This window comes from Salminus brasiliensis, chromosome 8 (genome assembly GCF_030463535.1).
Source record: "Salminus brasiliensis chromosome 8, fSalBra1.hap2, whole genome shotgun sequence".
In the NCBI taxonomy this organism is placed as follows: domain Eukaryota; kingdom Metazoa; phylum Chordata; class Actinopteri; order Characiformes; family Bryconidae; genus Salminus; species Salminus brasiliensis.
Genome location: NC_132885.1, coordinates 42,475,163 through 42,489,162, shown reverse-complemented (window position 1 = coordinate 42,489,162; position 14,000 = coordinate 42,475,163). Strand labels below are relative to the sequence as shown.

Genomic DNA, 14,000 nt, shown 5'->3' with positions numbered 1-14,000 from the left:
TTCACAGTTAATTTTTTAAACAAGCTCATAAAACTCAGACTTTTAGAAATATATAAAAAGTGCATTATAATAAAGAATGTACGACACCAGCGGATAAACTGCGGGCGTGTAACAGTCCTGACTGTTGTTCACACTGACGCATTAATACACATCTAAAGCCACCAGCAACACCAGTACAGCGGAGGAACCGGAAGACACAGCAGCATTAAAGGCACACCGCTCATCATCATCATCATCATCATCATCATCCAACCAGCACAGCGCGAGAACTACAACAGGGTCAAAGCAGGCGATGTGCATAATGAGGGTCCGAGTGCCTCTGTGGTTCATAAAGTGACGTACTGGCATATGAGGGTTAAAGGGGAATTCCACCATCACAAAAAGTCGGAGGTCCGGTGTGAAACTGAGCTTCACTGTAGAGAAACTGACCCACTCTGATCTCTGTACAGTGGAGGTGAATGGAAGCAGGAGTCGGTCCCCATGACTACAACAACACAGACACAGCCCATAATTTATCTCCTATCCAAACCCACCAGTGCAGCTACACGAGTCTTCTGAGTTTTATATGGAGTGATGATGATGATGATGATGATGATGATGAAGGTAAAATAGTGAATAGAGAATCTGAACTAATGCAGTTTTCTTTAGGGACTACTTTCTGTAGCTGCACTACACCCTGCAGCATGTATCCCTCCACCATTTTAATGATCTGATTTTAAAAGCAGGTTCTAGAGCCGAACTCTTCTCAGAACTCTGGTAGAACCGTGTCTCAGGCATCAGGCAGCGTCTTCATCACCATTAGGTGAAGAACTTTCTGTGAGGAGCTTTTATTAGAGCTTCAGACGTCTGCTTCCTTCACCTCCACTGGTGTGAATATGTGAATTTCTTAATTCATTAACCTCTTAACCGTTTAATTGAATTAGTGAAATTCCACCTTAACATCAAAGTGTCAAGTGCGTTGGTCCAGAAGGGCTAATTCCTACGGGTCACATTCTCACACAGGCTAAAGCTTCACTGTTCATTCATTCGGACACGAGAACAGGCCGAAGTGCTGGGATATCCGGGCGTGTCCGCGCCTAAGCCCATTAGCAAACAGGCAGCTTAGCGCCGCGTGAATGCTTCAGGGGGTGACACAATGCTGCGCTGTCAGCACCCAAGAGGTACCAGTGGGACAAATTCAGGAAAGGAAGCCCTCGCTGCGAGGCTTTCTGCACCTATCCAAAGAGGTTGGACACGGGTCTGGACTTGACGGGGCTCTTGAGGGACCGGTTGCCCTCCTCCGTCTCTCTGAACGAGGTGCTGTGAACGATCTGAGTCCGGATCCTGCCTCTGTTCAGCTTCATCCTGCCGATGGAAGCCTTGCGGTACAGCGACTTGGGCCTGGCCTGGCCGTCGGCTGCGGGCTCCTCGAGGGGGTTGAGCAGCCTCAGCGGGTTCAGGTTGGACTGAAGAACCTTGGGAAGGCGCCAGCGCCCGGGGCCACCTTCTGCGTTCTCGCCGTCCGAGTCCTTGCAAGCTCCTACGATGTCTTGGATGTCCCCCGCCACCGCGGGGTCGAGGTACTGGGAGGGCTTCCTCCCACTGTAGTCCCTCGCCTCCAGGTCCGCATCGTAGGCGCCCACCAGCAGCTTCATGACCTCCACGTGGTTGTGCATGGCTGCCAGGTGGAGGGGGGTGTACCCAGCACTGGAGCGGGCGTTCACGTTGACCGGCACCGAGTGCTTCCGGGCGAAGGCCACCAGCAGCGCCAGCAACTCGTGCTTGCCTTGCTTGGCGGCCCAGTGCAGGCACGTGAAGCCGGTCACAAAGTCCTTCTTGGTGACGAGACTTGGCTCGCAGTCGAGCAGACGCTGGAGGCTGTCCCACTCCCCATCGCTGGCGCACATCATCCACTCGTGCTCGAGAGGGTCCAGAGTTACAGAGGCGCAGTCCTCGTCCACTGAGGACAGCACGGAGCCCGAATCCCCGTCGCTCTTCAGAGACTCCCGCCGCCTGGCCGCCATCTGGCCTTGCGAGCCCCTGCGCATCAGGTTGCGCCGTACCTGCGGGGAGCTGCTCATCATGAGCTCCACAAAGCTTCTTCGGCTGCTCCTTGGCGTGCCAGCCTCTGCCACCCAGGCGCCTAGAGAGTCGCCTTCGCTCGCGCCATCGTCTGAAGCAGCCAGCAGGCTTCGCTGAGACCCCCGAGAGGTTCGCCGTCGGCTTAAGAGCTGAGCCGCGAGAGCCCCTCTGCAACCCATGGCCTCACCCACACCCGCCAGTGTTCCAGAAGTGGGGCAGGGCGTGACCTCAATCGCATCACGCTCAGCTTCACATGCCTCTCTGACAGTCCCGGGACCGTTTCCACGGTGCTTCCCGTCTTCGTCTATCACACCTACAGAGCCATCGGAGCCGGTTACTTCAACCAGTGCAATGTCTGATACGCACAAGTCGACCACCGTTTCCGACACGTCCATGCCACCTTCCCCACCGCCATCATCATCATCATCATCATCATCATCACCCACAGACCCACAGGGCATCCTCTCAGACTCTGGACCGGGCTTCTCATCTGCATCGCACCTCAGGAGGCTCTCCTTTCCAGCAGATGACCCACTGTCCTCTGTCCTGTCCTGTGCATTATACCGGCCTCCTCTCAGAGCGCTCTCCCCATCCCTCATCCTCTTCATCTCCCGGTGCTTCTTCCTTAAGCACACCATCTTCTCCCTGTCCTCCTGCTTGACATAGGCAATGTTGTCCACAAACCGCTTGAAGGTCTCCCTCGCCACACTCCTGTCCTTCTCCCCAGTGAGGAACCCTCTGAAATGCTCTGTCAACTCCTTATTCCTCACCCGCCCCCCTCTCTCGAGCAGAAACTCCAGGACGGCCTCCTGGGTGCACTCCGTGGCCATGTTGCCTGTGCTGTTTATTAGCAGAGTATCAGATGCAGTAAGTGTCACATCCCGTCCTCCCTCATCTAAAGCAGCGCTGCGTTTCCCCTCAAACACGAACAAGTGGTAAAGATGCCAGACAGGGGTCGCAGTGCCTTCCTACAGGCGTGAAACTAGCCTCCTCTGTCGCCCATATTGGCGCTTCGAAATTAGGCTGAATCCCAAATTGCGCCTTGCGTCCTTCGTAGTGCAACACGTTCTAGGGTGCTAGACCCTACTTTCTAATTATCTTCAGCCGTGGGTTATTAAATGCTTCAATGTTTAAAACATTTGATTAAAACATTTAAACGTTTAACGCCAGTTTCACGATTTGCCTTGTGCACTACTTAGGGATTTGTGCACTACTTAGGGAGTACAGCGCTATTTGGGATACGACCTAATAACGGCTTCTCACAGCGGAGCCGAAATGAAGCCCGGTTGCATAGCAACAAGGCGAGCGGAGGGAGGCGAGGCTGGAGCGTACCACTTTCACTCCGTGTGAGAAGAGAGGGGGGGGTCGAGGCTAATTTAAGTGAAAACAACGCGTAAACACAGCGAGTCCGTTCAGATTTCACTCCAAACCTCGGTTTAAGTGCATTAAGATGATTAGAATAGTATAACAGATCATAAACAGGCACACAAAAGGACGGATTTACACTCGCACTGGATGCAGATCCACCTCATTTTGGACAGCTCAACCCACACTCCCTGCGCTCGGCCTCGGCATCAGCTGGAGCTCGTTGGGAGAAAGTTGGGGCCGTTAGCCGTCTGCCAGTAAACTGAGCCCGACGGCTTGAGCAGTCAGCGCTGGTTCTCCGGTTTACAGATGGCGTCCTTCGATGTGTTTCGCCAGAAGGTGAGTTAATGTCCACCTCTCAGCCGAAGTGTGAGCGAGCAAGAGAACAAGTTTACCTCAGGGCTGAAGCGGCGGGTGCGGGAGGCGCCCCGCCGGCTGGGGCTGAACAGCGCTAGCTGTAGCATAGCTGACTGGAGCGCTGCGGGGGGACTGGGTGCTGATGGGGCTCCTTCGTTTCCCCACAATATTACGAAGTAATTTGGTCAAAGTACTTACTTTTCTAGTAAGTTACAATTTTCAGTAGCACTACACTTCAACTTCAGCTTGTCTAATAAAAAAGTAACAAAACTAATATTAAAAAAGCTGCCAAAAGTGGAATTCAACTGCATTTTTGCTTTAATTCCTAATAAATAAATAATAAATAAATACTCTCAGGCACGTAAGATGGCAGTAAGTGGTCAAAACTGATGATTTATTAATAATTAGAGTAATTATATATATATATATATATATATATATATATATATATATATATATATATATATATATAATTATTTACAATTATATAATTTATATTATTTATATATTTATATAATTTATATTATTTATATATATATATAATTTAATATTTACAATTATATAATTTATATTATTTATATATAAATATAATTTAATATTTACAATTATATAATGTGTATATATATATATATATAATTTAATATTTAAAATGAACTCTTATTATTAATATAAATTAATAATTAGAGTTAATTTTAGCAGCTTTTACTTCATTGTAATTAGCTATAGCTCATTAACCTAGTGAATATATCTTACCCAGATCAGTTCAGAGTAACAGAGTAACAGTTAAAAATACTTGTAGTAAAATATCACAGGATTAACATTCAAATAATGAAGTAATTTTATTTAAAAGCACGTTGTGAAAGTACACAAAATAACCAACAATAAACCCCATGTTTAACATAATAAACACCTGATAACTACAACACTATACTTTTACGTTTTTATTAATGTTTAACTGACAAATAAACCTTTTTTAGAAATGCATTAAATTCCTATTTTTAAAAGCAGCACATCCGCAACCGGTTTGGATTATTATGGCTTATATAGTGTTTATAGACCAAAATCCACTCACTACATGTCCAAATGTTTGTGGACACCCCATAAGTTGCAAGAGAAGTGCTGCCAATAGAATAGGACTCTATTGCTCTATTGGCTCCATGCTGCCTAATAACGCCAGGCGTGGGCTAGAGGGGTGTAATAAAGCCCCCCAGCATTGAGGAGCTGTGGAGCAGTGGAGGAACTGTGTTCTCTGAAATGATGGTGGAGGAGCTCCATCCAGTACTTTTGGATGGGATGAGTTTGGGATGATGAGTTGGGTGGTGAACATCATCATCCTCCAACGTCCTGACCTCATTAAAGTTCTAGTGGCTGAATGCAATCAAATCCTCACAGCAATGTTCCTTTAAAATCTAGTAGAAAGTCAGTAGAGACAGTTACTCCAACAGAAGCAGGATCAGCTCTTTTTATATCCATGATTTCAGAAGAAACAGTGAATGAGCAGGTGTCCCAATACTTTTGTCCACATAGTGTATATGGCACAGAAATCTGCCTAGGAGTGTGTTTGTGGTCGGTGTCTCTCTCTCTCTCTCTCTCTCTCTCTGTCTCTCTCTCTCTCTCTGTCTCTCTCTCTGTCTCTGTCTCTCTCTCTCTCTCTCTGTATCAGAGGCGTTATTGTTTCTCGATTACGGTACAGAATGTCTCAAGTGGTCGTAACAATGGCCTCCTTTAAAGTGAGCTGACAGTGTCAAATGGGTTTGCTCTCTTGCTCTCTCTCTCTCTCTCTCTCTCTCTCTCTCTCCTCTCTCTCTCTCTCTCTCTGTCTCTCTCTCTGTCTCTCTCTCTCTCTGCAGGAGAAGAATGCTCGCCCGCTCGCTCTGACGGGTCATGTTGGTTTTGACAGTCTTCCAGATCAGCTGGTGAACAAGTCCACGACCCAGGGCTTCTGCTTCAACATCCTCTGCATTGGTAAGAGCGCATCTACTGAACACCATACACACCTCTGCAGAAATATAAGCCAAAACATTATGACCCCTCCTAGATGAAGATGATAGTGTTGATGATGTGACGGTGTGGGTTCTCTGTTAGACGGTAAGAGAACAGTCGGTTCTCATTTTCGACGTGTTGGTTGAGGAGAGATTGGAGGAGTGAAGATCTGGGACACTTTGATGAGGGTTAGATCACAGTCATGGACCATCACAGCATCTCCTAAAAAACGAGTCATCAAGGCTTGCCGTGGCGTCTGGTCAGCAGTGCTGAGTACCTACCAATGGTGGTCCAGTGAGGAACAGGCCACCAACCTGAGACGCCTACAAGTTCTACTGCAGCACAAGATGATGTGTAATGGGGAGCTGCCATTGGCCTTGCTCTCTTTGTGTGGGTATCTGTGGGAGGCGCTAGAACAAGATGTCAGATCCACGGTGGCTCTACCTCACAATGTGGAGCACTTTTTTGGTAGGGACTGACCACTGCATGCCTGCCTGAAATACCCAGAGGGCCTGCCTGATGTGCTGATCCAGTCATCGTCTAGAACATCACAGTCTGGTTCTTGTCAAAGTGTCTGACTGTTCACTCGCTGCCTAACATGTAGATCCACCCTCAACCAGCTCATCGGTGGTCCTAATGTTATGGCTGATTATTTAACTCTATTTTAGCTCTTATTAGTCTGTTTGTGTTTTTCTGTCAGGGGAGACCGGTATTGGGAAGTCCACGCTAATGGACACTCTCTTCAACACCAATTTCGAGAACTATGAGGCCTCCCACTTTGAGCCGAAGGTGAAGCTGAGATCTCAGACGTATGATCTTCAGGAGAGCAACGTCCGGTTAAAACTCACCGTGGTCAACAGCGTGGGCTTTGGGGACCAGATGAACAAGCAGCACAGGCAAGGAGAGCGGCTCACTGTGGTTTCTGTTGTTTTGTTCCTGTGGCGTTCTAACTGGATCCCGTTAGAGTTCTGATCGTTTAAAAAGACGGTATGCAGGAGTGTTCACGGCCTCTCCCGTGTCTTTCACAGCTATCAGCACATTGTGGATTATATCGACTCTCAGTTCGAGTCCTACCTGCAAGAGGAGCTGAAGATCAAGCGCTCGCTTCATAACTACCACGACTCCAGGATCCACGTCTGCCTGTATTTCATCGCCCCGTCTGGCCACTCCCTCAAATCCCTGGACCTGGTCACCATGAAGAAGCTGGATAGTAAGGTCAGGCGTTGATGTGAGGCGGGCAGAGTGTTCTTTACCTCAGTGGTTCTCAAATCAGGTTCTCAGAGACCGCCAGAGCTTGCTTTTCTCAGGTCGGGTCAGCGCTGTGCTGACCGCACAGACGGCCTTTTTAACTGTGTAAAACTGCTCTTTTTAACATCCTATCTTTTAAAACATTCAAATTATTTCGTTTTAATTATGGCAAGACTGTGTTTACATGCTTTAAACTAAAGACCTTAATGATGGCCAAGACTGGGCTTGTATGGAATTTAATTATTTTACATTTTTTAGCCGACTGGCGCCGTGCAGAAATCCAGGTATTTATTTATTCTGTAGAGCTCTACTGATGTTTTACGGCCAGAAAACATCAACAGAAAACAGTAAGACGTTCGTTTTAGGAGGTTTAGTTTGCATTTGAAAACCTGTCATTACTATCACACAGCTTTTGTGTTGCAGTAATGACCGTGACAAGACAAGAGACCCTGAGCAGGTGTCCCAATACATTTGTCCATATAGTTTCAGCCTACAAGCAGCAGTCAACATTAACTCACCTGCAGGATGTAGGAGCCATCAAACGTGTTCATCCTGCTTGACTTATTGCAGTGGCAATAACACCCTAATACACAGCTCTCTCACTCAGTGGTTCCCCTCCATTGAAATGGAGCGCTGGATGAGACGATTCTCCTCAAACATGTAGAAAGTTTCGGAGGTCACACACGCAGCTATGCTGTAGATTAGGGCTGTGCGATTTTGGTAAAAATACTATATCACGATATGTAAAGACTTTTATTTGCGATACACGATATTTATTATGATCCATGTAATCAGGGACTAAAAAAACATCAGTAGCAGCAGATTCTTATAAACTACTATCAGATCCTCTCACTGTGAACACAGTGATTTCTACTCAACATCTGCTGCTCTTTATCTAAATGTTACTAATAGTACTAATGTACTAATGTCACTGTTAGTAATGAAACCTGCAGCTGATCAGAGTTTATACAGCACTAACAGTCTCCTCCATATGATTAGAGAAGCTTACTGTTATTAAAAAAATATATATATATCGCAATGATAAAATATCATCATATTGCCCAGCTCTAGTGTAGCTGCACTGATTAGGGCAGTAATGCAGGCTAGGCTTTTCTTAATTATGGTAAATACCAGGACTGTTGCTCCTCCTTTTTTGGTTAAATGCTAAGCAGTGGAGTGTTTCTCATGCAGTCCTGGTCTCTGTACTGTAAGGCTCGCTTGTACAGTGCAGTGGGTTCCATCAGTGGATCAGTTCACTGTAGTTGGTGGCTTGGTGAGAACGCTCTGCTTAGTCTTTTCTGAGAAGTTGCATTTTTGTGAAAAAACACAAGTTAATTTTAGCTGTTTGAGGTTTCTTGTGGTTCTGCACACAGACCCTCATCCTGTACGGCCCTATTGTCCCAAACGCTGGGACGTGCAGAACAGGAGCACCACCTGCTGCCATTTACCCCTTAGGACCTGCCTCAAGGGTGCTCTGACTACTAGAACACAGAGAGGCAGGAAACAGTTTATCCTTCTTACCACAAATCTGCCGAGTTGTTTGGTGCTTTTTGGTTTTATACTGGAGCTAGGAGGCTACTGTAGCAGATGATGTAATGATAGTTTACAGATGTTCTAGATAACAGCGAGTGATACCGTGTCAGAAACAACATAAGCATAATGTTACACGCTACTTAACACCTCACACGACACCATTACGGCTGCTTTAGCCTCATTAGCTACAATCAGCTCCAGTGTAAAACTAAAGGAGAAGTTTGTAGGCATCAAATCTGACTTTGAGGTCAAAGGCAGATTGTGTGTGATCTTTCTTTTGAAGAAGGGGGGGGGGCTGCTGTTCTCTTAACAATAAACTGACCACCCCAGAGTCCAGACCTCTACATCATTGAATGGTTTTGAAATTGTTAGAAGCAGGTTTTAAGTAATTCATCAAAAATCATTGCTTCCTCTTGTCCGTCTGTCCTGTATGCTGTTTCAGGTGAACATCATTCCGGTCATAGCGAAAGCGGACACCATCTCCAAGAGCGAGCTCCACAAGTTCAAGGTCAAAATCATGAGCGAGCTGGTCAGCAACGGCGTCCAGATCTACCAGTTTCCAATTGATGACGAGACCGTGGCCAAGGTCAACACGACCATGAACGTACGCTACTGGAACATCACTGTCCCAAAACACAAATCTCCCTCACGCACACAGCTGGTCTAGTCCCTGTAGAGAAGAAGTACTGCCAATAGAATAGGACTCTCTGGAGCAGATCAACATCATGACCCTATCGGCTCCATGCTGCCTAATAATGCCAGGCGTGGGTTAGAGGGGTATAAAGCCCCCCCAGCATTGAGGAGCTGTGGAGCAGTGGAGGAGCTGTGTTCTCTGGAATGAAACTGGAACTGGAGGAGCTCCATCCAGTACTTTTGGATGGGATGAGTTGAGGAGCATAAGACTGGGTGGTGATCGTCATTCAGAATCCTGACCTCACTAACGCTCTTGTCTCGTAATGCAATCAAATCCTCACAGCAATGCTCCTTTAAAATCTAGCAGACTGTCTTCTTCTCTAGACAGTAGAGACAGTTACTCCAACAGAAGCAGGATCAGCTCTTTTAATACCCTCTTTTAATAATTTCAGAAGAAACAGTGAATGAACAGGTGTCCCAATACTTCTGTCCATATAGCGTTTGTAGTTTTTGGCACTGTGTCTCACTATTCTCTATAAATATGGATATGAGCGTGAAGTATGAAGCAGTCTGAATTTTGTTCACTGTATTGTTTCTAGCTTGCCTTACAAAGAACATCGGTTTAAAGGAGAATTCCACCAGTGTTTCTAAATCCCTCCATTGCTTTGAGAGTTGGAGATGAGCTCAGTCAGAGCTCTGAACGACTCGGTTCGCATCTTAATTATGCAGAGATTTCACAGCTACATGTAGACGAGCTCTGCTTGAGTTGGTTGTTGTTGCTGTTGTAGGGTCACCTGCCGTTTGCTGTTGTCGGGAGCACAGAGGAGGTGAACATTGGGAACAAAATGGTGAAGGCCAGGCAGTACCCCTGGGGCGTGGTGCAAGGTAAGACCACCCAGCTTCTGAAGTTATGCTTAAACTACCTGATTATGGTATTTTAAAGGGAAACAACGCTGCAAAATCATCATTGTAAATGCATTGTTTTTGTAGTGTCACAAAAACTGAATTGGTCCTTCGGTTAGAGTAACTGTCTCTACTGTCCAGAGAAGAAGACTTTCTACTAGATTGGATGGAGCTCCACCATCATTCCAGAGAACACAGTTCTTCCACTGCTGCACAACTCTATGCTGGGGGGCTTTATACCCCTCTAGCCCACGCATGGCATTAGGCAGCATGATGGCAATAGATTCATGTTGATCTGCTCCAGAGGGTCCTATTCTATTGGCAGTACTTCTCTACAGGGACCAGACAAGCTGTGTGTGTGCATTTGCACATCAGTGTCAGCAATGGGTGCAACTTAAAGGAGCTTTTGGCAATGTTAGCCTAGCATCTCACTGACTAAGGAATATACAGGCTGTTTAGTGTGTCTGTCTCTCTCTCTCTCTCTCTCTCTCTCTCTCAGTGGAGAACGAGAGCCACTGTGATTTTGTGAAGCTGCGGGAGATGCTGATCTGTGTGAACATGGAGGACCTGCGAGAGCAGACACACACGCGGCACTATGAGCTCTACCGACGCTGCAAGCTGGAGGAGATGGGATTTAAGGACACGGACCCCGAGTCCAAACCAGTCAGGTACCGGCACAACCAGGCTTCCCCATCAGTACCTGATCTCTGTCTGATCCCAGTGCTTCCTGTAAACTCGCCTGACCTGTGTTGTCACTGCACCATCCCGGTTTGTCTTAGATATACAGTATATGGACAAAATTATTGGCACACCTGTGAGGCTGTGATTGCATTTAGCAACCCTGTGTTAGTGAGGTCAAGATATTGGATGACACCCCCCCCCCCCCCCCCCCCAAACTCTCCCTAATCAAAAGTACTGGATGGAGCTCATCCACCATCATTCCAGAGAACACAGTTCTTCCACTGCTCCACAGCTCCTTAATGCTGGGGGGCTTTATACCCCTCTAGCCCACGCCTGGCATTAGGCAGCATGGTGCCAATAGGTCTCTCTCCAGAGAGTCCTATTCTATTGGCAGTACTTCTCTACAGGGACAAGTCATTTGCACATCTGTGTCAGCAATGAGTGCAACTTAAAGGAGCTGCATGGTGTCCACAAACTTTTGGACATTATTTATTTACACAAGATTCCAAACTTCTGGTACTTTCCTGTTTCCCGAGTGTGAACCTAGTGTTCCTCTCTGGTGTGGAGGCGCAGAGCTTGAGAATTTGACCTCATTTTTCAGGACATTCCTCAGATTTCCTTAGAAGTCCCCCAGATTCCTCATCCAGCCGATGTCCAGCTCGTTTAAACAGACTACAGGCTTGTTTACAGCACAGTTCACTAAATTAAGCTCTCTTCTGTGAAGAGCATGTTTCTTTAAAGGGATTTTCTCTCTGTAAATGAAGGAATCTGTCACTTATAAAGGTGAAGAGACCCTGAAACGCTTTGTCTTACAGAAGTCTACAGTTTTGTTTTACTCTTTAATCAGGATTTACTTTTATTTTTGGAGCTGAAACGGTCAGAAAGCAGCCGATACAGAACAGGATCAGATGTGAACTGGTGTGATTCCCTAATTGGAGTAAATTGGTGGTGAAGTTGACGCAGTGTGTTTGTGTGCTGTAGCCTTCAGCAGACGTACGAAGAGAAGCGTCAGGAGTTCCTGGCCGAGCTGCAGAGGAGAGAGGAGGACATGAAGCAAACGTTCGTTCAGAGAGTGAAGGAGAAAGAGGGAGAGCTTAAAGAAGCTGAGAAAGAGGTATGAAGGCAAACCCCACATTTAAATATTCATTTAAAGGGCAAGATCACAGAAATCTGAATCTGAGGGTTGTCCCCACACATTCAGCCCCATATTACATGAATGTAAAAAATATACTAATTGATCCTCACAGAGTTGGTGTGCCACTGAATAGTTGGTGAGACTTGTGAGCCTAATTCTATCTTAAATTTTCTAAGCGGACGTCAAGTGTAAAATGTGGATGATGACCTTCTATTAGCCCCATCTGAAATGTTTTAAGCCCAATTATCTTCAAGAATGAGAGTCTGGGTGTCTACGTTTCTCTAGTAAAAACATAAAGCTTCGTCCTCAGCATTTTTTCTCACATACAGTATAAGTGAAGATCTGACTGGTGGCGTTTGTCTACATCTGAACGGTACACATGCAGTGCTTTCAAGTGTTAGTTGCTGAATCCTGGCTGCTGTGTTTTCCTGCATGTCCTTGCTGCCCTCTGCTGGTCATTCTGGCAGCTGCAGGCTAAGTTCGAGCAGCTGAAGCGACTGCATGCGGAGGAGAAGAGCGAGCTGGAAGAGAAGAGGACGACGCTGGAGGAGGAAATGAGCTCTTTCAGCAATCGCAGAGCTGCCGCCGAGCTGCTGCACGCCCAAACCCTCAACGCCAACATAAAGAAAGACAAGGACCGCAAGAAGTGAGTGCGACTGATTGGTCCATTTTTAACAAGGGTACCATTAAACAGCTCAAAGCCACAAATATGTAATTAATTACAGCATTAATTTTATTGATTATATTTATGTATGAAAACATGTTTCATATGAATGAGTTTGAGTCAATTTGACTATTTTATATGCACCTCAGTGTATATCACAATACCTACATTTAGAGCGTTATTAATATTCACCCTAATGAGAGACTGTAGCTCCGCCTCCTCAGTGTATATCACAATACCTACATTTAGAGCGTTATTAATATTCACCCTAATGAGAGACTGTAGCTCCGCCTCCTCAGTGTATATCACAATACCTACATTTAGAGCGTTATTAATATTCACCCTAATGAGAGACTGTAGCTCCGCCTCCTCAGTGTATATCACAATACCTACATTTAGAGCGTTATTAATATTCACCCTAATGAGAGACTGTAGCTCCGCCTCCTCAGTGTATATCACAATACCTACATTTAGAGCGTTATTAATATTCACCCTAATGAGAGACTGTAGCTCCGCCTCCTCAGTGTGTATCACAATACCTACATTTAGAGCGTTATTAATATTCACCCTAATGAGAGACTGTAGCTCCTCCTCCTCAGTGTATATCACAATACCTACATTTAGAGCGTTATTATTATTCACCCTAATGAGAGACTGTAGCTCCGCCTCCTCAGTGTATATCACAATACCTACATTTGGCGTATTTGTTTTTTTCAGTGCTGGATTCATGTGAAGAACCTGAAAAGGCCCTTTAGGACCCTGCAGTGGATCATAATGAGCTGTATAATGGAATTGATAGTCTGTGTAGAAATGCGCTGTAGATCGGTACGGCCGCTGTAATTCAGATTATTTTGTTCTTCGTATGTTAACGGTACCGTTTCACTCTACACTTGCGTTTACTTTCAACCTGTTATAAGGAAGTGCTCTACAGGAGGTGGTCGTCTCATATCTAGAATGCAGCACAGTGTTTCACCAAAAGCCAGCTGTTAAATGAATGTGTGACTGCGTATCACAGTGTGGGGAAATCGTATTAATGACACGTTGATTTATTTTCTAATGTGATCTATAGATATCTATATATAAATTCTGCATGTTTTATTAACAAATAAAATTTTGTACTTTTCATAACAGTATGTGTGTTACGGAGCGTTCTAAATAGGAAAAACTTTCCAAAATTCCCTGCCGAATTCAGTGTTTATCTCAAACACGTTCACAGTGGTACAACACAGATACAGCCCATAATTTATCTCCTACCCAAACCCGCCAGTGCAGCTACACGAGTCTTCTGAGTTTTATATGGAGTGATGATGATGATGATGATGATGAAGGTAAAATAGTGAATAGAGAATCTGAACTAATGCAGTTTTCTTTAGGGACTACTTTCTGTAGCGGCACTACACCCTGCAGCATGTATCCCTCCACCATTTTAATGATCTG

At 45.7% G+C, this 14,000-nt stretch overlaps 2 protein-coding genes across 2 annotated transcripts in view; one reads left to right on the top strand and one right to left on the bottom strand.

Annotated features, from left to right (window-relative positions):
* Positions 1 to 3,043, bottom strand: part of sowahca (sosondowah ankyrin repeat domain family Ca) — a 121,744-nt gene extending 118,701 nt beyond the window's left edge. Inside the window, exon 1 of the mRNA XM_072686684.1 lies at positions 860 to 3,043. Coding sequence (XP_072542785.1) covers positions 1,215 to 2,891 — 1,677 coding nt within the window. The 5' untranslated portion in view covers positions 2,892 to 3,043 and the 3' untranslated portion in view covers positions 860 to 1,214. The remainder of the gene's footprint in view (positions 1 to 859) is intronic.
* A 601-nt stretch (positions 3,044 to 3,644) lies between these two features.
* septin10 (septin 10) lies at positions 3,645 to 13,648 on the top strand. The gene is made up of 10 exons (XM_072685295.1): positions 3,645 to 3,765; positions 5,634 to 5,748; positions 6,467 to 6,662; positions 6,795 to 6,981; positions 8,990 to 9,151; positions 9,969 to 10,065; positions 10,583 to 10,751; positions 11,746 to 11,878; positions 12,367 to 12,545; positions 13,281 to 13,648. The coding sequence occupies exons 1-10, from the start codon at positions 3,736 to 3,738 to the stop codon at positions 13,294 to 13,296; spliced, it is 1,284 nt and encodes a 427-aa protein (XP_072541396.1). The 5' UTR covers positions 3,645 to 3,735; the 3' UTR covers positions 13,297 to 13,648.
* The last annotated feature ends 352 nt before the right edge of the window (positions 13,649 to 14,000 follow it).

What these genes read in the sequence shown, in the direction of transcription:
- septin10 (XM_072685295.1), top strand. Translation starts at nt 3,736, where the DNA reads ATGGCGTCCTTCGATGTGTTTCGCCAGAAG. An exon ending in AGGTCAACACGACCATGAAC is followed by an intron (nt 9,152 to 9,968) that starts GTACGCTACTGG and finishes TTGCTGTTGTAG; the next exon opens with GGTCACCTGCCGTTTGCTGT. An exon ending in TTAAAGAAGCTGAGAAAGAG is followed by an intron (nt 11,879 to 12,366) that starts GTATGAAGGCAA and finishes TCATTCTGGCAG; the next exon opens with CTGCAGGCTAAGTTCGAGCA.